The following is a 25,187-nucleotide window of genomic DNA, read 5'->3' as shown; positions in this document are numbered from 1 at the left end:
TAATTCTGTTATTTTGTAGTTCCCAATGTACTACATGGTAGAGAGCTTATGCATAGATCTGTCCGCATAATTACAGCCTAAACTATAAGTCTTGGAAACCAGATAATGATATATTTGTGATCGTAATAAAAACTGATTCTGGTTTTGGCTCCTATCACTTCCAGTTCTAAAAACCTCCGATTTGAGGTTATGTTTATTACCTGAAACCTATTTAGATTCAAAAACTAAACAAAAGAATTGTTACATGACCACATCACTACATCAGATTTCGAGTTAATCGAAACACCACGAAGCGATTAAGATGAAATTTCATTCTGATCAATTGTAAATATTTTACAACTTGTATACTTGCGTGCATAGAAATTAGCCCATTTTAAATTTTCAACTTTAACTATATTTTACTTTTAAATTATTCATCAAATAAAAAAAGTATGTTGATTTGAAAGACAATTTAAAATGTTTTAATGTGAGACATTTATGAAAACTTATTTCGACTTCCCATAGTGAAAGCAAATTAAGCTTTTTTATTATTAACATAAATAGGGTTATTGACAATTTGAAACTTAATTTCTTACTAATGGGTATGACCTCCTTTTGCCCAAATAACATCTCTCATACAATTAGGCATAGATCTAATCAAGTTCCCATAAACGTTCTATCGAATTTAGGTCAGGACTGTGTGCTGGCCACTCTATAACCCGAAAACCGAAATCTGCAATGTAATCTTGAACGATTCTGGTGGTGTGAGTGTCATGCATTAAAGTAAATAACATCTAATATACGATTAGGCATAGATCTAATCAAGTTCCCATAAATGTCCTTTCGAATTTAGGTCAGGACTGTGTGCTGGCCACTCTATAACCCGAAAACCGAAATCTGCAACGTAATCTTGAAGGATTCTGGTGGTGTGAGTGTCATGCATTAAAGTAAATAACATCTAATATACGATTAGGCATAGATCTAATCAAGTTCCCATAAATGTCCTATCGAATTTAGGTCAGGACTGTGTGCTGGCCACTCTATAACCCGAAAACCGAAATCTGCAACGTAATCTTGAAGGATTCTGGTGGTGTGAGTGTCATGCATTAAAGTAAATAACATCTAATATACGATTAGGCATAGATCTAATCAAGTTCCCATAAATGTCCTATCGAATTTAGGTCAGGACTGTGTGCTGGCCACTCTATAACCCTAAAACCGAAATCTGCAATGTAATCTTGAAGGATTCTGGTGGTGTGAGTGTCATGCATTAAAGTAAATAACATCTCTCATACGATTAGGCATAGATCTAATCAAGTTCCCATAAACGTTCTATCGAATTTAGGTCTAGGTAGGAAGTCTACCTCGAATTCTTCTTTATGGATCAGGATTGTATACTGACCACTCCATAACCCGAAAACCGACTTCTGCAAAGTAATCTTGCACGATTACGGCGGTGTGCGGACTTGCTTTGTCATGCATAAAGGTAAATTCGTCTCCAATGTAGTCGACTTAAGGTAACACATGAGTTGCTAAAATCTCCTCGATATATATCTATCGGCCGTTAAACCTCTTCTTCCTTAACACGGTAGTCCCTGCAAATGGATACAGATTGCAGGGTCAGTTCGTGCTCCTGTACAAATTGCACCCAGATCATGCAGGAACCACCTCCTTGAGCACTCCGCTTTTCTAAGAAGTAATCTGCAAATCGCTCTCTTGGTCTTCGATCGCTACCATAGAGGCATCTTCTGGTCTCATCTGAGAACAGAATAGATTCCCATTGCTCCAACGTCCAAATCAGATGATTCTGTGCAAGGCGTTCTTGCCGATGAGCTAAAGTGAGTTTTGGACTAATCGCAGGTGTTTTAGAGGTCAGTTTATTTTTCTGCAGACTTAATATTACTGTCCACTGACTAATAGTCACTCCTCGCACCTCACGGGACAGATTGTTGCACTTGGACAGCATTAAGGTGATGATTTATTAATGTTATTGACACAATAAAGCAGTTTTCTATTTAGAAAAATACACAGAGAGTGCGCCTACTAAATGAATTTTTGCTATTCAGCAATTCTAACTATAATTGCATTATCAGATTAACGAATATTTTGATTTTTTATACAATCAAATTTATTTTCTTAAGACCCTTGCAAACTTAATCTAAAATTTTGGAAATTTGGTTCATCCATCAAGAGAACTTTCATCAGCGGCTGTTATCCATTATTTATAATCCATTGATTCCATTTCGACTCATGGATCTTACAGTTTTATTTGATCATTTGTATATCTATTTATAATGAAACATTATCTAATTAATGTTTATTTCTTTTACAGATTGTTTAGAACATGAATTTCACTCCATTTGGCGTGCCCTTGTCGGCCGCCTTACCAGTGGCCACTCAATTTTCAGCCGGAAAAATAACCCAAAGTGTCACAACGCCCAATGGACAAGTTGTCGGTGTTTTACAGGGCGGCGAAAATGGTGTACATTACATTCGTCCTTTAGATACTAATGCCTTCACCACAGCAGCCTCTCAACCCAGTCAGGTAATTGAATAATTTAATTATCAAAATAAATTAAAATTTAAATAATTTTTATTCTCATTTTTTAGGGAACTCAAATAATTACGTTACCTATAACAATGCCGGGGGCCAAACCAGGAGATCCTCAACAGACTGTGCAGATACAAGTAGTGAATCCTCAACCGACTCCAGTGTCACAAGCAAGTCCGGCCAGTTCTCCCAAGTACCAACTTTCTCAAATACCGATTCAGGCGTTTAGTCAAGGAGCGACAGTACTAACTGTAGCTTACAATTCAAATCAGGAAGGCATTCAAATTGTAAGTCACAATATAACATGACTTGGGTGTTGTTTTCTCTTTAAATGTTACTTTCCTTACCAATTGGCACTACAGTTCGGTGTGAGCAACCCACCTCGACAATTCGCCTCCAAACGTATTCACCAACGTTCTCCGACCCCTCGCATTCATTGTTTGTAAGTCTCTGCCTCTTTTTCTACTGCTGTATATTTTAGTATTCATGATCTCTCCCATTTATCCTCCATTCTTTGGATGTGACCAAACCATCTCAACCTTTGGGCTTTAATGAAGAGGACAAGACTAGACATTGTCTAGTATTTCTTCAATATGTCTACTAATTCGTATTCTCCAATCTACTTCGTTCATTCTAATTCCTCCATATATTCTACTGGTAATTTTTCTCTCGAATATTCACTGCCATAAGTAATAATTGGTCTTGTTTTTTTTGGGAACTTCACTTTGTATTCTTTCTCATATGACAGTGCATTGTTTGGCTTGGTTGTTTATATTTTCTCCCATATATTTAAATCTATTCACATCTTTGCAAGTTTCACCATCGATTATCAAATCTTCCACTCTCCTACAATCTTCTGATATCAACATCTTCATTAGTTTTGGATTCATCAATAACTAATTCGACCACTTTACATTTTCTTTCGACGTCTTTGAAAAATTCTATTAGTCTTTTATTTATCACTATTTCTTTTACATGTTGCTAACATAAAACTGAAAACCTCGTTTGATGAGGGAAAATATATACAGGGGATTAAATTAGGAGAAAAAATAGCAATTTACCACTTTACTATTAAATCAAACACGATCAAAGATTTTATTTATGCACCAGAATTATGTACAATGAAGTAAAACATTAATTAACAAAAATCAGCATAATTTTAGAAAAAGAAACAAATATGGATACTGTTGTAGAAGAAAAAAAAAATGAATTTAATCAAAAGTACTATCTACACACCTTGGTCAAACATTCCAAAGTTTTTACCTTATCCAAAGATACCATAACTTTTGCAATTGGCGGTAAAAGTCTGACATTTGTAAAGTAAATACATAAAAAATATACGTCAATGAAGCATTGATCCCAAATACATGGAATAACCATATCATTTGGATAAACACTTCAGCATAACTGCTGACTTGGAAGCATATGAGAAAACACAAGAAGCTGTCAAATGTTGGGGGTCCCGGAGAAGCTGTTCTAATGATAATATTGAAGATGTCACCAGATAAATGCAAGAAACATTGTTAAGAATGTATATAAGTAAAAAGGGAATGTGCTACAAGTTAACGGGAAGATGACAAGTAGTATTTAATTAACAGAGGAATGAGACAAGGAGGCGTTCTAAGCCATTTAATAATGGACGAAATAACTAAAGAAGCGAAGAAAAAAACTTACTTAGGATACAATAGACTGAGAACAATCGACATAAACTAACTAATACATGTGGAGAAAAGCTACAAAACAGAATAGAGAAATGGAGTAATACGAATTACAGATAAACAATCAAAAAACAGAAATAATGAAAATATCAAACATACCAGAAGGAATAGCTGTGTAAGTACTTAAACAGTAGAAGAAGAGCCTTAAAAAACTGAAGTATCTAGGAAAAATCATAAAACTGGATGAAAGAATTGACAAAGAGGTATTCAGTAAGATGAATAAGACAATAGGCGCATGTGTAGTCCTGTTATTTTTCAACAAAACTGACAAAAACGAGAATTGGTTCAGTACTACTACCAATGCTGATCTATGCTTGCAAATCCTGTGTGCTAATCAATAAATTGAAACAGAAAATAACAACGTGTGAAATGAAGATACTGAGAACAGTTAAGATGATGAGAAAAACCAAAGAAAAAAAAAAGAAGAACTTACACCTAAAAAGAAATGGGTTACAGAAATAGCAAACAACCTGGAAAAAAGAGGACCAATCGGACTAAACAAGTTATAGAATCAAATGTAGGAATGAAGAAGAGGTATCCAGAAGGATAAGACAATATCCACATGTGTTACCCTATACAAAGGATTTTTCAACGAAAAAAAAGAACAACAAATTGCAGCAGAAAATAACAACATATGAAATGCAAATACTGACAACAGTTAAAATGATGATAGAAACCAAAACAAACAAAAAAGAGAAGAGCCTACACCTAGAAAGAAATGGGATACGGAAATAGCAAACAACCTGGAAAAAAGAGGAATGGGCAAAACAATTTATAGAACCGAATGGAGACAATTGTACTAGATGGAAGAATTGACGAAGAGGTATCAAATAGGATAAATAGTAACAAAAAAAAAGATAACTAAACTGACAAAAATGAGAATTTAGTCAGTACTACTACCAATGTTGACCTATGTTTGCGAATCCTGGGTGCTAACCAATAACTTGAAGCAGAAAATAGCAACATATGAAATGGAAATACTGAGAAAAATAGTGGGGATGAAGAGGCTAGATGAAATGAGGAAAGATAGAAAGAAAGTAGGTCAGAACTATTGAAGTGATATGGAAAACCAGACCAAACAAAGAGGATAGGCACACCCAGAAAGAAGCGTGGTATGGAATAAGTTAAGAATTGAATGAATTATCACATTTTATATGCCCAATAATCTCCAACAGATTTTTAATAAAAGAATTATATTTTTCTAAATTCACATCCAATGCTCACATTGGCGAAATAAAATTCTATACCTCTTATAATAAGTCTTCTAGTTAAAATGAATCGTCAAATTAATATCTTCGCAATATATGTGTATTTTTTACTTTATATCACTCACCAACTCGTTCTTCGTATTTGGTGTGTTTCCATAAATCATTTTATGTCTTGTAAAACCCATTTAGTTCTAAATTTTTTCGATGTCTCATATTTTCAATCGCCTTAAGTATAATGAATTAAGAAAGTAATATATTGCAACATTCTGTATTTATCTTTGAGTAATTGGAATCCTTGAAATGAAAAAAATCCTATTAAAGTACAATTGTTTGATTGATTTGTAGTAGAAACCAATCTGCTTCAAATAATTGCATCTAATAGTATTTAAAATTATTTAAATCAGTTTCTAATATTTAGAATACCGTTTTAAATTCTATATTATTTATTTATAATGATCCGTTTATAAATAATAGATCCTATTATTCCTTCTCCTCCTTTGTTTATATCTTTCCCAAAATTATTCATTTTTTAATGTCTCTTCTCCAGTTAATCCAAATCTAATGTTTACATCTTCACTTAGCGGTTACAAATGTTATTGTTGTGAATAGCTATGTAATCATATATTTATCTCCATATTATTTCATCATCAACCAGGCTAAAGTATCCATTTAGTCTGCATTAAATCTTTCCATCTATCCTATTTATACTAAATTTCGCTAAAGTATCTACAGATAGTTTGACCATCTTATTACACCTGTGCTTCTATGAGCATCCTGTCTTCTTTTGGTCTCCTGTCAAACCTGTGCTGTCTTGTCTTGGTTGCCATTCTAGTAGTAGTTACTTGTTATGATTTAGAATTCACAATTTGAACTGGGAGTAAATTGATATTGAATTATTACAGTTAGATGGACAAAATGGTGTACCAGAAGGTATGACAGTGGTCGCAGCCCTCCAACCACAAGACATTCAGTTAATCCATGCTCAATCAGCAACAGAATTAGAAAAATCAGATAAAGATTCTTCGCCGATAGCTCTCATTAAAAACGAAATGAAAGACGACGAATCGGTAGCGTCAATATCTGTACCCGCCCATTATTTACAAACGACAAACATACATGAATACATTCAAAAAATGCAGAATTCTACATTGCCTTTGAGTCTACAGCAATTCCTGAAGTTTAATACAACGGATATAAAGAGAGAAGTGATATCCGAAGATGGTATGATTGAGGCTGTCAGCATTGCTGCTCCAGATGGCAATGGACATCTTATTATGCAAGATGTAGCCGAGATGGAGAATGAGGTAGATGATCCGAATGACAAAGGAAAGAAAAAGAAGAAGTACAAGAAAAAGCCACCAAAACCTAAGAAGCCTAAACCAGGTAAGACATTTTTTTAATTAAAAGTAATACCTACCATAAATACAATATAAATAAATCAAATTTTTTCAATCATAAAATCACATGGAAGCTAATGTGAAAAGAAGAGCTTGAAACTGCAAGGACGAAGGCAATCAATCACCAAATCCCACTGTTCAAAATAATTTTACAAACAGAAGATTATTATCTTTTCCGAAAACCAAGAAGCCATTTGAGTTCTGAGCTCCTATGTTATAAGTTCTAACCTGGTTTGGAAATGACAAGTTAAATGAGCTAGGATTAAAAAAATACGTTACTATGGGTTCCGAGATACACCCAAGTAGAGAAAAATTATATTACAAACAGACTTGCTAAAATAGTGGCGGATAAACACTTTTAGGACCTGTACTTTGTGGAATCAGTTACAGGACAATAAACAAAACACTAGAAAACGAGGTAGATAGAAAAAAATCAGTCACTGGAACACTCTAAATGACTTAAAATAAGCAAAGGTACTTCTGGGGAACTGTAGACAAAGAAGATATACTGAATGCACCGACGTAAATACAACATTCTATAAATGCTAACAGGAGTCCTGTCAGGGCATCACTACCTCAATGAACACTACATTCTCTCAAAGAGAGACTATGGAACCCCAAAGAATTTCTTATACAGCTATAGCTATCTCACATCCTGAAATTTCTGAAAAAAAAAGATTGATGGATCAGCTGAGCATTCCCAGAGCAAGAAAATGAGATGCAATAGATCCTTTGGGTCGCAATGTAATGACACCCTGAATTACACACATATATAAAAGGTTGAGAAATGTTTGCAGTTTTCTCTAATCTTTAATCTTAACGATAAATTTTTGGAGATTTATCTTAAATCATTTTATACCTTCTATATGAATGCTGAGATTTATAAAATGGCAGCGAATGCGATGGCCAGAACAAATAAAACGAATGAAAAATAATAGCGAAGCTAAAAGTATAACAGAATGGAAGCTGTTAGGAACCCAGCCCAGAGGAAGACCAAAAAGAGAGTCTTTGGATGGTGGAGTAATACCCAGGACAAGAAAAAATAGAGAAAAACAGCTGAAGAAGACAAAACATGCAAGGAACTTCAGTTTAAAAAATAGAGAAATGAATAAAACGTAAATTGACTTACCACAAGAAACAAGTCAAAGAGCTCTTGATTGAGCAGTTAATATTCTTATTGAAAAATAAGTTATGCAAATGTGTTAGTGACGTTTTGCATTTCAAATTAAAGCTCATGGTGCATTTAGGGGGGAGCCTGCTTTAGATGCTTAAAAAATCGATTTTTCCGAGGTTTTTTTTGGGATCGATAGACATATCCGATTGATACGAAACGTTTAGGGTTTATTGTTATATAGTTCAACAATCTTCTCAAAACGCAGATCGCAATTTCCATCTGAAACAAAGAACCCAAACAAATGTATTTTCCAATAGTATAACTTCTAGTTAAATCAAGAAAATTCAGCAAAAAGTGAAGGAATCAACAATTTTTGGCAAATTGAAAAAAAATCACCTTAGTTTGTTTAGAAAGTGGGTTAATTTTGACTTTCTTAAGGTTTTTTAGGTTCAACTAGAAGATAATTTAATCTCGAATGCAGTTCTCACCCACAATATATAATTTTAAAGAAAGAATAGACTTTTATGAAGCAAAACAGGATCAGCATGGAACAGTTTATGACTGGTATTCGAGAATCCACAATTTGGCAACTGTGAATTTTGAAGCACAACTACAATCAGTATTGACAGATATATTTGTTTGTAGATCAAGAATAGGCAAGATAAGAGATAGGTTGTGTGAAGAAAAAGAGGATGTTAGATTGGACAAACTATTACTGTTGGCATTTAGCAAAGAAGTAGCACTACAGAACGATGTAAAGGAAGTCAATGAAATAAACATACTTTTATCCCTACCATATCTCCATAAAGACCTTCTACGAACAGTTAATAATGTCTCGAAGGACCTTTTGTCTCTTTGGATTATAATAAGTACAACAGATCAAGAAGAGGATCCTGCAGCTCTTATACCAGCTTGCTCAATATTTCTTCTGTAACTTCGAATTTGCTTCTGAAATTGTAGTACATTCTGGAATAGTTTAGGAAGACATTTATGCAAAAAAAAACGCTAAAGCAGCCTCCCCTATAGAATAATTTCAAGATTTTGTTTTTATATATATTTAAATGTAAGAAAATCTAATTAAAGTGGTGCTTTAATTTTTTTTGTTAGAAAAGTGCATTAACACAATCTCTTTTTTAATGTGTAATAAAACTAAGTAGTAATTAGTGACGCCTATTAAATTTTGTGAATAATTTCCTCACTATTGACAAATAAGAATGGAGTTGTTTCAAATTGATGTTAAAATTACCATATCAATATTTTAGGTCAGGTACATATAGCCACGGCACTTGACGGTACCACTCTCTTTTGTTGTCCAGAATGTCATATGGCCTATCCTGAAAAAGAACTGCTCGAGCAACATTTGGTAGGTCACAAGATCGAACGGCGATTCATTTGTGACATTTGCGGAGCCGGTTTAAAACGAAAAGAACATTTGGAACGTCACAAATTAGGACACAATCCTGAACGTCCTTTCGTATGTTCGGTGTGTATGAAAGGATTCAAAAGAAAAGAACATCTTAATTTACATTTTGTTATTCATTCTGGCGAGAAGACGGAAATTTGTGGAGAATGTGGAAAAGGGTATGTTTCACTCTATTTTGTGGTGCTTCATTTTATTGTGTCGGTTGGGTTCTTCCATAAATACAACTAATAAATTGCTGAAATATATTTTTTCTTTGGTATTGTGTATAAATCTATTGAAATGTTTCAGATTCTATAGAAAAGATCATTTGAGGAAACATGCTCGATCTCATATAACGAGAAGGGCTAAGGAACAAGCCGAACAGGCAGAACGAGCTCAGGGATTACTATCTAAAGATCCCCAAGTCAATTCCAATACAAGTACGGCACAAGTTACCATAAGTGTTGGAGGGGTAAGTGTAATAATTATTAGAATTCTATTTTGATAATGGTAAATATCGGCTTTTGGGGCGGTCAAATCCTATATCCCATTTGGTTAGGGCAACTTGAGGGTCCACCCAGACTGTTGAGATTACATAAAGTAAAAATATTGGGGGATACTAATCTTTTGCATCTATTATTTTGAAAAAAAACCAAATGCTTTTTGGAAAGTTTCCCACGCCACTAATTTTGATTTTTTTTGGTAAAAGTTGTTTGATGTTTCAGATTGAAGCTAGAGGTTGTAACACTTGAAAAAAAACTCTAAAGAAAAGTAATTCCATTAAAGTAGTTTTCTAAATTTTTTGATCTGAAATTTATATAATTATACTAATTTCAATTATTTCTACTGAATATACTATCACTACACTAACTGAAACAATTACATTGTCAGTGAGCTTTAAAAACTGTGAGGACTTTGCAGTGTAATTGATTGTTAGTGTAGTATGAAAATGAATATCACCAACATTTCCAGGATTTTATATTTAATTTATTATTTCTAGGTTCCAAATTCCCAAATTCAAATACCAGTACAAATCCAAGTACCACAACATCTTCAAGTTTCTGGTTCGGGCGAAGAAGAAAATGAAGGAGTTGTAAATAATGTCATTTTACCAGCTTCGTCAGATGGTATATCCATATTACCTAATTGAATTAGGTAATCGGAAGGTTTTAGTTATAAGTCTTAGTAGATAAACTTTGTCCAAACTTTTTTGATATTTTGATACAGTGTATATATTCATATTGAAAATCATTCAAAAATACCTATGGCTTATGTTAAAAATTTTTGTTATCTGAAAAAATATATAAGAAACGAATTTTATTGAGATGTATCTCTTACCCGATGACTGGTCTGTAACATTTTGAAAGATTTAATGATAAAGTATTCGATTTCTTTACAAATTTCGTTAAATTTTTGTAGAACTCAGTCTTAAATTTGTATATATTGTTAATTTTATTTATTAATTGCCCTAAAAAATACAAGATATTTTAAACTTGAAAACTTGTTTACAATTACGTTCAAAATCAACAGTATTAGACAGGTCGTCTCGATACTTATATTTTTGATAGTTTTGGAAGTTAAGTTCTAAGCTTCCAATTAAGCAATTAGGACTTATATAAGAAAATTTGGAGTATTAACATTTTTTTTATTAATCTAGGACACCCAATAACTTTATTTTCCATAGAATTGTGCAATAATCTCTGAAAAAATTCTTTCTGTGTAAAGGATTTTTCAAGTTTACTAAATCTGCCATCTTCTAAATGTACTTTATAGTAAAAGTAGTTTAAACGAATTGTTGAATAAGTTTTACTAAATATTTATTTAGGTTCTACTCTCTAGATACAACATTATCTAGTATAAATAAGAAAAATCACTATATTTTTAGATATGAATATTGTTTTTCACTTACCTACTATTTTATATTATAAAAAAAATCGTTTTTATTGTAAATTCATTTCTCGGTCATACTTATGATATATTTTCAATACTTATGTCATTATTGTCAATAATCTTTTGACGAAAAACCTCTCATTTAACTATACAGTAGTTTCTCTTAATAACAATACTGAAGGGACCTGAAGATTGCATCCTTATAAACAAAGAGTATTCACAAAACCGATTTTTAAGATGCTGTACAGCTCATGCAGATGTTTTTAAAAGAGAAGTACAGAAATTATTAATTAATTATATTATATATTAATTAGTTAATGAAAGAATCTGTCAACGTAGATTGTCGTTTCTTCATCTTTCATAGCAATGACCATACTTAATCTTGGAACCGGGAAACATTTTCTGTAACCACTTCATGGTGGGTGAAGAATTTGTGGAAGATTTTAGCTGCCTCCAAGACCTGTTGAGTAGTTTGCACTGATCTGTCTTTGGATCAAATTTCTCTGGTCACTTGTTCATCTTTATTTATACAGACAGCATTGAGGATGTCTTTATCTGAAACTTCAGCTAACAACTACTTTATAAACTGTTTCATAATCATGTTCATAAACACTGGAAAGCTCTAACTGTCGAGCCCAAACCACTAAAGGCAAGTCACCATCGTTATTTTCTCTGGCCGCTTGGCCCTCCAGTCATCTTGCATGCTTAAACGAATGCCTTATCGTCTTCTGTTACTTCTTTCCATGTTGTGCTGATCATTTGTACTGTGTCTAATATAGTGGCCTTAAAATTTCCATCCGTTTCTACTAATTCAATTAAAAACCTAGTTTAATTGATGTGAACAGCCAGACAGCATGCGGCGAACTGAACTCTATTTCGTGTCGTTGAACCAGTGAGTGGTTGCTGCGATTTATAACAAAAGTACCAAATCTTGAACCGAAAATTTCGTTGTAGATAGTGAGCGATATCGTTATTTAGAGATAATAAATACATTGGCCTCAAGGCAAACCAAACAAACTTATACAAATCTATCATTAAAGAAGAATTATCGTTATATGGAGGGAGAATCGTTTTAAAGAGAGACTACTGTACCTAACTCAGTTATATCAGGCTCATTTTTTTCCGAAAACATCTGTGGACCAATAGGAATATCACCCCCTAAGAGAGTGTGGTGTATTAAAGGTAGTTTTGTGACCTACCTTTAGTATATTGTTTTATTTTCAGTTAATAAAAATATTGCTAACGCGTGTCTCGTTGTTGTGAAAATCGTTCCAGCAGTGATAGCAACTGGGCATTTTTTTTAAACATACTGTTTGCATTTATCTCAAGTTTCCTGCATAAATGTCTTCGAGACTCGAAAATTATAACAAAATAAAATCGAATTAAGTCTAAATCACCCTTGAACCTATTTGTCCACATCGAATGAAGTAGTTTGGATAGCCTAATGCCTAATACACATGGATCAACTCAAAAGAAACTCATTTCTGACACAAATTATTTACCAGTAACAACCCTATTTAAATGGGGAACTACAGACGGGGTAACTAGTTGGCAACCGATTTAAAGAAACTCAATCTGTTTATACGCTAGCAACTTGAATCCGCCTCTCAAAGGTTCCAATGGACGAAGGTTATTTTGTTTTCAATTTATTCACGACAAGTTATCAATGCGTTCTAGTGAAATTACTACCTCTATTTTATTTATTTATTATAGTTTATGGTTCTTTGGAGCTATATTTGTTATTTCTTTTATATAAAAAGCAAGCACAAGAAGGTAAACCCTTTTACACTCGAGTAGTGCCACTGGTGCTTGCCTGTGGATATTGATCTTGAACTTCTGTATGTTATAGTATTCCGGAAAGGCGTGCAATTGTCCAAAGAAATGAATCATGATAAATTGAAGGCAAACTCGGTGTTCAAGAGCCACGTATGCCTGGCGAGTGGGTCTTACAGAAACAGCTCTAGGCGGGATTATATTGCACAACTAGGAAGAGCATTTGCCGTGGTAGTATAGTTAAAACAGAATCAGGTCGGTGACCTTTTTTCTATGCTCTAGACAGTTCATGTTTCTGGTCAACTCTGGATCGCTTATAAGTCGTACTGCTCTATTCTTTATTGGGTCGAGCATCTTCAGGTTACGCTTGGGAGCCGAGCTCCAAATGTGCGAGCAATATTTCAAAGATAGACGAATACGATTGTTTGTACATTTGCAAAAGAAGTTTTGAATGAACTATTGTTTACTTTTGAGTCTGCTGTGTGTGCAGGGATATGTCACTAATCAGTTGGCGACTAAGTTACTTAATTTCTTTTCAGTCGCTCCATGTGTATTGGGCTTTATTGATTTAAATTTGTTTAGTTCTTATAGAAAGTTGAATAAATAATAAAATTAATTTTTTGTCAAATATTTGAAAATATTTTATTGTGACCGAGTTCTATAGAGATTAAAGTGATCAATATAAAAATGTAAAATTGATATTGTCTAAACTCAAACTATGATGTATATATTTATAAATGTTAAACGTTTTATTGAAACTAAATATTTAAGTAGGTGATATCTTTTTATACTATTGACATTCATGAATTTTATAAATGAATAAAATTTAAAAAAAAACACATTTTTATTGATCTGTTCCAACCATCGACTTATTATTGCAAATTTAAGGAAATCATAAATAAATTCAAACATTTTTCAGCTCGATTAGATACAGCTCTTAAGTGAGCATACGATAACTTAGTGAAAATTTCTCAACTTAAAACTTTTAATGCGATTCGCTACTGCGTTGGGTTAAGTGCTAGACGTCCGATTGGTTTACTTTAGTACCAGTGACTGAAATAATTTATCTTTTATAATTTGTGTCAAGTTTAAAAAAGACATATACATCCCAATAATTGAAAAGTACAGGAAACATAAAGAAACAAATAATAATGGGATAAGTTTGATTAGCAGCAGATATGGGACCTGTTACTAGCACAAACTTCGAGGAGCAGATGCAGACAGCAATAATTTCTTAATAATAGCGAAAATCAAACAAAAACTACCAAAAAAAATTTCGTAGCTTAATGCTCTATAGGGTAACCTTCTTTTACTACTTTTGCTATAAAAAATTTTTCTTCAATTGGAAATTAATTTTCAAGAAGTAGTAGTACCCTTAATAACAGGCAATTGTTTGAACCTAGTGAAAAATTTATAATATACACAACTTTGTACATATTTTGTCAACGGTACAAGAGGACAATATTGTTAATTAGGAGAAGTTCAGCAACCAACATTACATATTATAAGTACACAGGAACGTACCATCAGTCAAAATATGTTACTTATGTCAGCCCGGTACAAAAAGAAGAATTGGTTATTATCTGTCTTACGTTTGACATAAATGATTTTATAAAAATATAAACAATGTTACAAATTAGATGACTTTTATTCATATATCAAGTAAATCTCGAATTTTAGATTAAAATGGAAAATTGAAGTTTAAGTACCAATTACAATCATGGAATCTACCGATGAAATAGAAAAACCTAGAAAAAGAGACACGTCTCGAAAGATTTATAAAAATCCATCAAATTATAATTTTAATTGTGAATGTGGGAAAAACTTTAATTACAAGAAGCATTATAATGATCATAGGAGAAAAGTACATAAAGATCATTCCGATTCACGTACCGAACCCCCCGTCAAACCTCAAAAAGGTTGTCCCTTATGTGATTTTAAATCAAAATACCGAGAGGAAATGGTTAAACATTTTGAAACAAATCATAATATTTCCTTAGTTCAAGAAAAATTGTCGTTTACCACAAAAGATGACTTTTTAATTTGGAAAAACGATATTGAAGTGAGAACAGCATCAAAATATATAAGTGAAAATGGATCACAAGTATTTAGAAAACATGTAATTACTAAGTATACCTGTCATAGATCTGGATATTACATTCCTCATAAGAAAAAAGGTCTTCGGCACTTGAAAAAACAAGGAAGTGTAAAAATCAATGGATTTTGTCCTGCTAACATTACTCTTCAACTACAAAATAATGGTAGTTGTATTGTCACTTTTATTGGAACTCATATAGGACATGATAATAATCTTAAACATTTATCTCTCACACCTTTAGAACGTGAGAACATAGCTAGGAAGCTTTCAATGAAAATTCCATTTGATCAAATTTTGGACAACATTAAAGATTCTAGTTCTGATTCATCACAACAAAGAATTCATCTTTTAACTCGTAAAGATTTATATAATATACAAGCATCATTTAATTTATCTTCTAAAACTGTAAGACACAAAAATATCACTGTAAATATCGATGCATTTATAAAACAACTGCAAATTTCAAATGAGTGCATTTTATACTATAAACCTAATGGTGTTTATGCCGAAGATGTTGCAGAGTTGAAATTAGATGATTTTTTGTTAATAATTATGACACCAGCTCAGCTAGATCTGTTAATAAAATATGGACATGACTGTATTTGCTTGAATGGCACACATGGTGTAAAAAAATTTGATTTAGAACTAAATACTCTAATGATATTAGATGAGTTGAGAGAAGGATTTCCGTGTGCATTTCTCATATCAAATAGACTAGATCTTCAAGTGTTGAGTTTATTTTTTTCAAAGATCAAATCAAAAGTAGGCATCATTAAACCAAAGATTTTTATGTCAGACTTATCTGATACTTATTATATTGCTTGGTGCAATGTTATGGGAATTCCTGAAAAAAGGTAAGGTTATTTTATATATACTTTTTTTGAAAAATATTTCTACATTGAATAGAATATTTCTTAATTGTTCTGTGAAGTACTAGTGCTTTAGGAGCAATCAAGGCAATTCTAATTTTGAAAACTATCGATTCTGTATTCTATTTCTGATTATTGATTTGAACGGATTTATATCTGTCCTGTTCTCAGTAATATATTTCCAATTCAAACTACTTTAATCTTCAAGTATATATTTTTCTCCATTAGCCTTATCCCTATTCAATAATTAGATACTGGAGTAGTACATCAATTTCACTAATCACATGTTTAATACAATATTCAGATACCAACTTTTCATTTTTATTACTGGACTTCTTGATTTTTTTATGCATTTGTTGATTTCTGTTGAACTGTCCATGTTCTCATAAAGTTATAAGGAAATTGTATTTCCATTTGTTCAACTGTCAGGTCATAAACACAAAATTTTCTTACACTTTAATGTCTGTGTTATTAGAATGAACCTTGTTTTTTTTAAAATCACTCTTTCTGTAGTGTTTTTGTTTTATATTTACTTGTTTATTATGTTTTAGCTCACATATTCATCTGGAAATTTGTTTATCTTATTTTTCTGTATCTTTTCTGACCATTTTCAGTACACCAGTACGTGTTAGGGACCTTTTTGCTAATTTTCTCAACAAATTCAAAGTCCATACGCTTCTACATGTTTCCAATACTGCACTTTTTATTAGTTAGTTATTTAAGCCTGATATTTCTTGACTCAGTAGACCTAGGCAACTTATCCATTTTCTGGTATTCTAAAACTTCAACCTTATTCCTAATGAAAATAATGTTTCAGGCTGCTCTGTACATGGCATATTGATTATTGGTGGAGGGACAACTTATCAAAAATTAATAATAAGCAAACTCAGGTAAATAAATTAATAATGTTTTGTTTACCATGCAGCAAGTTGATATTAAATTTTGAATGGAACACATGCAACAATTTTTACATTTTAGATTTTCCGCTCAATTCCACTCCAATTTTTTTTCAAGTCACCAATTGTGGTCATAAGAAGTATTGGGTAACTCATTTTTTTTAAATTAAACAAAAGTGGTTTAGATTTTTAAAATAAATTTAAACCCAATATAGTTCTATCTTCAAATTAAATGTAAAATACAAAAATGTTAATGTACGTGGTGATTCATTTGGAATAACAATTTTAATATCATTTTCAGGTATAACTGGAGGTACTGTCAATAAAACAATATGTTGATTATTGTTAAAACACCCTTCTCCATTTTCCTCCTTGGTCTCTTATTTCATTGTATAATGTCATTATGGGTCTAATTTTTTGTTGTTCTCCTATCTAACTTCATTCTTATGTTTGTATTTCTTGTGTTTGGTTTATTTTTGACTTTTACTAATTTCTTTGTCTTCGTTTTTTATCTTGTTCCACTTAGTTTTTTGAACTATGCTTTTCAGGTGTCGTCCATGATAAATATAAAAGTGTCCTTGCTTTATTCATTATAAACTTCTTTAATGTTTACCCAGCAATTGGTACTTTTACCCTAACTAATTTATTTTTGCCTCTTGTAGTCTATAATCGTCCTATAAGATAGGTATTTTCATTTTCTTTAATAAGTCGAAGGCTGGTTTCAAATCAATAAATACTAGAAGTATTTCATATATCTTTTCAATACAATCGATTGATTATTAGATGTTTTTCAAAAATTAAATTAGATGGAAATGTGAAATTTTGTAATAAAAAATAAGTTTTAATAGAAAAAAAAGTTTCTTACCAATATAAAATTTCATACTTCTATCTTTTTATATTTTAGAAAAAAATCTAATAATCAATTGATGCGAAAACCTCATTCTATAAATTATTTTTTTATATTTTTCAGGCGCTCATTTATAAGCATCTACGGACTCTATTGACTGAGCGAGATGTTAATACATTTCAAAAAATGTTAATTCAGTTCTGCCACATCGATGATCCAGATTCATCGGAGTTCATTACATATTTTCGTAACAATTTTGTTAATAACAATGAATGTTGGGCTTATTGTCATCGTCTTCATGCAGGAATCAACACTAATATGCATTTGGAACGAATGCACAAATCTATAAATTTTATTTTCCTCAAAGAAAAACGTCTAGATAAAGGGATAACTGCAATGTTGAAATTTTTAAAGTAAGTAGATAATTTATTGTTATAATTACACTTTATTTGTTCTTACAATATTTGTCATTAATGTGTAATTTTAAAAAACAACTGTTTTATTTTTTTCTTTCCAAGGGACAAGCTTATGGATGAACAAAAAATAAACCAAAAAGGAAAAGTTTGCATAAAGTTGTCAAATATCGAATTAAAACACAAACATATGGAAGAAATGGATGGAAGTACTCTGAAAGCTTACGACCATGGTTGGGAGGTATTATCAGATAAAGGTTGCGAAATGTATTTAGTACAACAACAAGAAACAAATTGCATTAATTGTCAGCTTGTTTGTACAGAATGTGGTATATGCATCCATCAGTTTGTGTGTACGTGTTTGGATAGTGCAATCAAATATAACATGTGTAAACATATTCATCTTGTTGCAAAATATATAAATAATAATCATTTTGTGGAAGAACAACATATTGTAGGTAAGCATGTACCCCAAATTATTCATTATCTATAATTATTTTACTATTATTATTAATATGGATGCCAGGGCATTGTTTAATCTGCGGAAAAACTTGTGCATAATTCAGTAGATGATGGTATTCTTATTCCATTTAGAGACATGAAATTAAAAAAGTATAGTCAAACGAAGTAACAAAGATGCTCCAAATTTGTCTAGTCTTGAACAGTTTGGTCTAATACTTTTTTTAAAATTACACCAATTTCTAATGTTTTTTTCAATTTACAAAATAATGTATATATGATGGAGGAAAGAAATTATAAAACCATTTCTGATTACATAAAAAAGCTCCAATTTCAGAAATTAATTTCTCTACTAAAGCAGATAAGCAAACAAAAAGGTGAATAAAAGTAAAAGCTCTATCACATTCAAGCATCAACAAATCAAGATGAAATTACAATAAAATTTACAAAAAAGAGAATATTGAAGGTATAGCAATGATAAATGTTCTCATAAAATATCCCTGATTGTAATTATTTTAAAAAATTGATATAACTCAGTTTTCAAATCTACTGTTTTTTTCATCAACTTTTTTTTTAGAAATAGATGAAAATGATGACGGACAAGAAGATGGTAATATAGATAATGGCGACAATAATGAAGATACTGGAGAAACATTTTTAGGTGAACTAAATCCAAGTAAAATTCCTGACTTGGATGATCGGAAAGAAATGCTTATCAAATCCATTATAGACACAATCAATTCAATTTCGTCTATGCAAGAATTGGAGATAATAGAAAAACAAGTTTCTATAGCTAGATCAACATTGATTAATATGAAAAACTTTGTTTCCAAAACAGGTATTAAACTACTTATACTAGAATTTATATATATATATATATATATATATATATATATATATATATATATATAAAATATATAAAATTGTTGACATTTGGTTTATATAAGCTCATGATTGCATTTTGTAGCAAAATTGATAAGAACAGAATATATGAACATAAATTTAATTACAAGAATATTCTGAAATTTACATTTCAGTTTCAGTAACTGAAACCCAGTCAACTCCAATAGATTTGGAACAACATTTAATGGAGCATAAAATTGAACGTCACTTTATGGTAAACAGCAATCTAGAAAAATCTTCTGTTTGTTCAATATGTATGAAGAGGTTTAAAAATGACGTATACCACCAACGTATTTTGACTGATATTAGTAGAAAGAACGAAATTTGTATGGATTGTGGTAAAGGGTTTGTATTTAACTTACAGATTTCAATATATACAGGACATTGATTTATGTATAACATTTACTTTTAAATATTTTTCTATTCGTATTCTTGATTTGTGTTACTATTAAGCTCAAGTGTGAGTATTGTATTTTTTATCTTTGGTACCATTTCCTATTTAACTTTTCAAAATTTAGTCGCCCTTAGTGTTTTTTATCCTATTCCTTCCCTCTTTTTGATTAATGAATTATTGCAGTACATATTTGTTCTATGATGTCCTATAGTTTTATTTATGTTTAGTGTCTAGACTTTCAGCTTCCACGATTCAGTGAAGACAAAAATAAAATTTTAACCATCTAGATATTTATTAGTTCTAAAAGTATAAAAAGTGGGACTAAACAAAATGTTTACCATTTTTTAATATTCACCATTACACTAACTCGTCCTTCTACTTGGAATATAAACCAGAAAACTAAAAAAAATTAGCAATTCATAAATAATAATATTTCTTGATAGTGTTCCCGACTAGAATGTCAAATAGATGCAAATGTTTCATACTGAATACTCACTAACACAAACATTTTAATTTGAAATCTAACAATCTAACGTGTTTAATTCTAGGTTGTATAACAGAAGAGATCAATTAGGGACGAACGGGAGATTTCACGAAATCAAATATAATGAACAAGTGGAAAATGTAATTTCCAAGGAACATGAAGACCTTTCGAGTACCAGAACAACACATGTTACTATTAGTGTTAGTGGAGTGAGTATTTTACAAATATTTTTAATGTTTTAATTTGCCCCGTAATTGTTCTTGATTATCAATATTATTTACAGAAATATTTGAGTATTTGATAAGTTAATTCATTTTTTAGGCCCAAAATTCTCACATTCAAATCCCAGTGCAGATTCCAGTAACAAATCCTTCGTTAACTTCCACTATTAAAGGAGATGATAGAAATATTTTGAGTTTGTAGTCCGTTATCTCAGTGAATGAATTTGTTTTATAGCTCAACTTATATTTAATATTTTTTTTTAAATAATTATTTATGTTTCTATTTTTTATTTATTAAATCAGTTATAAATTAATTTTAACCATTTGTCTACCAATCAATATATTTCTATAGTTTATTAATAAAAAAAAAAATATAAATCTTGAACTGGACCCAACCTATGGTGAGATCAATTGAAATGTGAAATTATTGGGAATAAGGATACAAATACTGTATTAATGTAAATAAAAGGACATACTTTTCTTGGTGTGAAAATTATAGTTGAAATTCTTAGAGTCTATATTAAAGTGTAGATTATATTTTGGGCTGATTTGTCTTGATTTTAGGTGAATTTTGATGGATATACAGTTTAAAATATTACTACTACTACCAATGGCACTAGGATCACATTCCTCCAGTCATCACGGTCCAACGCCTTGCGTGTCCACCCCCTCACCTTTTTCCTGAAGATCCTCTTCGATATCATTCAGCCCTCGTTTGCGCAGTTGCCGGCCCTCGGGCTTCTCTGTACCATTTGCGCACCTCTCGTTTCTCACGCATACGCTCCAAGTGGCCTAGCCATTCGAGTCTGGCCTTCTTGACTTCTGTCACCAGGCTGGGGTGTTCATAGAGCCGATAGACCTGGGCCACAAGCTCTGCTCGCACACTGTAATATATATTCGGTGTAAGATCTTTTGCTCCCACTTGTTGAGCAGCAGTGAGGAGGGGCTGCTCAACAAGCTACTTGATCCGACTAGTTTAATACTAAATTTTAATAAAAAATTTACGACTTACGTAATTATGACTAACAAACACAAAAAAAGGTTATTCTGTTGGTTTCACCATTATTCCAGGGAGGTCTTCAATTATTAGCCATTTATCATTAGGTATTAGGTAGATCTAGAAGATTCGTATTTGAATAATGAAAAGAAAAACTAAACATTCAAAGAGAGTTTTTATTGATATTATATTTTTAACATCTAATACATATACAGACATGTCTCTCTACAAATATTTAAAGTAGTGTCTAGCAGAAAATAGTTCCAAGCAAGAAGTAAAAATGTAAACCAAAAGTTCCCACAAAAAAAAAAATAATGTGCATTTATAACGTCCGTCTTGTCTTGCCCAGTATAACTATAAACTACAATTAAACAAATACCTAACAAACTTAAGACTACTATGAATAGCAGTCGATTCTCCTTTTAAGCCATTTCAACCCAAAAAGAACAAAAAAATCAAAAATTCTCTGGCGCTTCATTTTTTCATATAAAATTGATACTTATCTGTTTCGAAATAAAAATACTGGGTTCTTTATAAACATGACCTTTCAGGTAGTTATAAATATATTCCTTTTATTCTTGTTCGTTATTAATAACGAACATTTATTTGCATTTCTTTCAATTTACCTGGTGTATCAGGTGATGATAAAAGTAATAACCTTGATTTTCTCTTTATTACAAAAAGCATTTTTCAAATAAAGAAAAAAACCAAAATGATTTGGAAAATTCGAAATTTTTTGATCCTGTAATTCTTATCACGCCAAGAACTTCATCATAAAAAGATATATTTATTAAAGGACCACAAAAAGCGTTGAAAAGATATCAAGAGCATGTATTATAAATGACAACAAAATAGGCAAAGTAAAACAGGCATATTGCACCAGTTCAAATAGTGTCAAAAAACAATCTATCTAGTAATAAGCGTTTGAAATTGAATCTAACTTCGATTTTCACTTTTCGGATTATAAATTAAAAACTGACAAGGTTACCACAATAGTAACTATTTATATGATATTATTTGAAATAAAATTTTCAAGTTTTCTAGCACCAATTCAGTGGAAGAGATTTTCAAATTTTTTTGACTTTTGACACTATTTATTTGAGCGGAGATGCGATGTCCTCATTTCATTTGATGAAATTTTAAATGATTTCAATCAGAAATGGTTCCTGTAAGTTATTGTTCAATTAATCAAATACCATACAAATATTTACCCCGATAAAACAATCCCCAAAACATCATGTGTACAAATCTGCAAAAATCTAACAATGATAAAGTAATAAGCAAACAAAACAACTGCAAATACATTGTTTCCCTGCTAAAACAATCATAAATCACAATATTAAAACAGAGAAGAAAGTACAAGAAGGGACAGGTTATGTGAGACAAAACAAAAATAAACAATGAAAACAGAAGAGGCAAAGAAAAAATGGTGTTATCGATATATTTAGAAAGTATCTATTGATTGGACGAAAATATTGATTTGGGTCAAAAACTAGTGAAAAAATAAATAAGCACAATGATATGCAAATACTTTTTTTCCTCACAAAATATCTGAAATATTGTGGTCAAGGGGCAAAGGCTTCTCCGTTCTCTGCCTTTTGTTTCTGCTCGTACTCCTAAATGTGTCTGCCCATTTGTAAAGGGAATATGATTTTAAATTGATGGTTCTGAAGTTCTAGAAAGTGGAATATTATAATAAATTTGTTCGAATGTTGTAACGAAAAAATAGCTAATTATGAAGAAATTCTACATTTTGTCTAAATACCTGTACTAAAAACTGAAAGTATCTGTATGTAGAAAAAGTATTAAATAGCTTATTTCAACGAGAATATAAGTTACATCTAAGAAAGGTAATTTTATACCTAGCCCCAAATTTTTTTAATGAAAAATATTCTTGTCAGCCTCTGCTATATTATACAATAATTCCCACATCTCCCCAAATTTCGTCCTCTTTGGAAATTGTTTTATGGCAGTTGGAAGCCATGCACTCGACTCTGAAACTTTATTTTGTGTAATCAAGGGGTGATTTATTTTAATGACTGTTAATGATTATTGAACGGAGAAAATTATATCGTTCCTGAGGATCAATAGTAGATTGTTTTATTAGAAGTCAAAATTTCATTAAGAGTTTGATTATATAACAAAATATTCACACTCATAAAATAATCTGCAAACGTTTATAAACACAAAACAATCCTCAAACAAATGTTTAGATTGATAGAACAATTCACAAACGAATATTTACACTGACAATGTAATAAGCGAATCCTCTTTTTCCTTGCAAAAGCATAATAAATGGGTTCAAAGACTGAGAAAAAATGTTTTAGATAAAGTAAAATGGAAACTTAATAGAAGGAACATATAAAAAGACCGGTAATTTGCTCTAATTGTTCAATTTTGTGAGAAAAATGGACCGGAAAAAGCTTATGTTCTGCAAAAGATAGTTTATTCCCAATTATAAGATCATTTTATTAGTCCATAGCGCTAGCTGTGTTATTATCATGATTTTCAAGTTATTTATTCTGTGTTTTTATTACAAAATATTTTTCTATTCATAATAAAGAGAAAAATCTGGTAAATGATACTTAATCGATAGCCATTATAACAAATATACATATAATTTACAAAAATCACAAAAAATCCTCCCTCCCCCATAGACATAAATTCTAACAATCAAAAATTTGGTCACAATTAAAATCTATATCACTCTAAGATCATTAAGCGAACTCGATGTTTTTAACAAGAGACGCCTTTCATATTGATAGTTTTTTTTAAATACTTTTGAAAAGTTTCATATAATTTCAAGATTATAAATACAAAAATTCTCAGTACTTTCGATAAGTTTCATTTTGATCTAATATTACACAATAATAGCTTAAAAGAAATAATACAAATTTAATTTAAATCGTTGACTGTCCCACTATAATCACAAATGAAGTTTTTTTTATATATAAATAGTTTAAAGTAAAGCAATTAAGCTTGTACATGTGAAGAGCTGATGACTAATTGGACAAATCAACGTGACTAAGATGTGGCATATTCTATTCAATTTAAATGAAAACCTTTTTCTTTAGTAGCTGCTAATAGCCTTTGCCTTAATATGTCTTCTGTAGGATAATCAGGCAATTTTAGGTAATGTACGCAGGTATTTACTGAAGGATAAGAACCTTCACCAGCATCAACTTTTCTAACTATCGTTAATCTTGGATACAGATTTGCTAAACCACCGGGAGGTAGTGAACTACATCCAGTCGTGAACTGCAAAAAGGCTTTTCTTTCTTCCGGCGACATATTTACAAGTACATTGACAAATCTCAAAAATCCAGGACTAAAAGAAAAAAAAATATTATTAACACGTTCCAAAAAAATGTATTCACTATTAGCGACCCATCCTCGCCTTCACATAGACATCCATCATTTAAATATGAAATGACTTAAAGCCAGTGGTGGTATTGAAAATAATTTTAATAGTTGAAGCATTGATTTTCAAACTTTGTGCCGTTGATGCAATAAAATGGATTTTGTAATCACAAACGCTTCGGTAAATGTATCTTCAGGAGCAAATATTAAAACA

At 31.3% G+C, this 25,187-nt stretch overlaps 3 protein-coding genes across 8 annotated transcripts in view; 2 read left to right on the top strand and 1 right to left on the bottom strand.

Moving 5' to 3' along the window:
• Positions 1–13,873, top strand: part of LOC130446621 (transcription factor Sp3-like) — a 39,660-nt gene extending 25,787 nt beyond the window's left edge. For both annotated transcript variants that reach the window (XM_056782987.1, XM_056782988.1), the window contains exons 2-7: positions 2,312–2,524; positions 2,590–2,817; positions 6,359–6,839; positions 9,230–9,548; positions 9,679–9,841; positions 10,370–13,873. In XM_056782987.1, the coding sequence (XP_056638965.1) occupies positions 2,324–2,524; positions 2,590–2,817; positions 6,359–6,839; positions 9,230–9,548; positions 9,679–9,841; positions 10,370–10,519 (1,542 nt within the window). In that variant the 5' untranslated portion in view covers positions 2,312–2,323 and the 3' untranslated portion in view covers positions 10,520–13,873. The remainder of the gene's footprint in view (positions 1–2,311; positions 2,525–2,589; positions 2,818–6,358; positions 6,840–9,229; positions 9,549–9,678; positions 9,842–10,369) is intronic.
• A 737-nt stretch (positions 13,874–14,610) lies between these two features.
• LOC130446417 (uncharacterized) lies at positions 14,611–21,582 on the top strand. 2 transcript variants are annotated; one of them, XM_056782670.1, is made up of 8 exons: positions 14,611–15,984; positions 16,817–16,889; positions 17,866–18,155; positions 18,261–18,613; positions 19,192–19,452; positions 19,652–19,862; positions 20,460–20,604; positions 20,717–21,582. In XM_056782670.1, the coding sequence occupies exons 1-8, from the start codon at positions 14,753–14,755 to the stop codon at positions 20,816–20,818; spliced, it is 2,667 nt and encodes an 888-aa protein (XP_056638648.1). In that variant the 5' UTR covers positions 14,611–14,752; the 3' UTR covers positions 20,819–21,582. The 2 variants fall into 2 exon arrangements, 1 of the variants encoding a protein (XP_056638648.1); XR_008910149.1 differs by having other exon boundaries at positions 14,621–15,984; positions 19,652–19,855; positions 20,717–20,875.
• A 187-nt stretch (positions 21,583–21,769) lies between these two features.
• Positions 21,770–25,187, bottom strand: part of LOC130447004 (E3 ubiquitin-protein ligase HECTD1) — a 38,462-nt gene continuing 35,044 nt past the window's right edge. For all 4 annotated transcript variants that reach the window (XM_056783589.1, XM_056783590.1, XM_056783592.1 and 1 more), the window contains one exon: positions 21,770–24,941. In XM_056783589.1, coding sequence (XP_056639567.1) covers positions 24,659–24,941 — 283 coding nt within the window. In that variant the 3' untranslated portion in view covers positions 21,770–24,658. The remainder of the gene's footprint in view (positions 24,942–25,187) is intronic.

This window comes from Diorhabda sublineata, chromosome 7, assembly GCF_026230105.1.
Source record: "Diorhabda sublineata isolate icDioSubl1.1 chromosome 7, icDioSubl1.1, whole genome shotgun sequence".
Taxonomy (NCBI): Eukaryota; Metazoa; Arthropoda; class Insecta; order Coleoptera; family Chrysomelidae; genus Diorhabda; species Diorhabda sublineata.
Note: the sequence above shows the minus strand (reverse complement) of the source record. Positions and strands in the feature narration are given on the sequence as shown.

Bases quoted from the DNA above. Each gene is read 5' to 3' on its own strand.
- LOC130446417 (XM_056782670.1), top strand. From the start codon at position 14,753: ATGGAATCTACCGATGAAATAGAAAAACCTAGAAAAAGAGACACGTCT. The intron at 16,890-17,865 runs GTAAATAAATTA...TATATTTTTCAG, and splicing joins TTAATAATAAGCAAACTCAG to GCGCTCATTTATAAGCATCT. The intron at 18,156-18,260 runs GTAAGTAGATAA...TTTCTTTCCAAG, and splicing joins GCAATGTTGAAATTTTTAAA to GGACAAGCTTATGGATGAAC.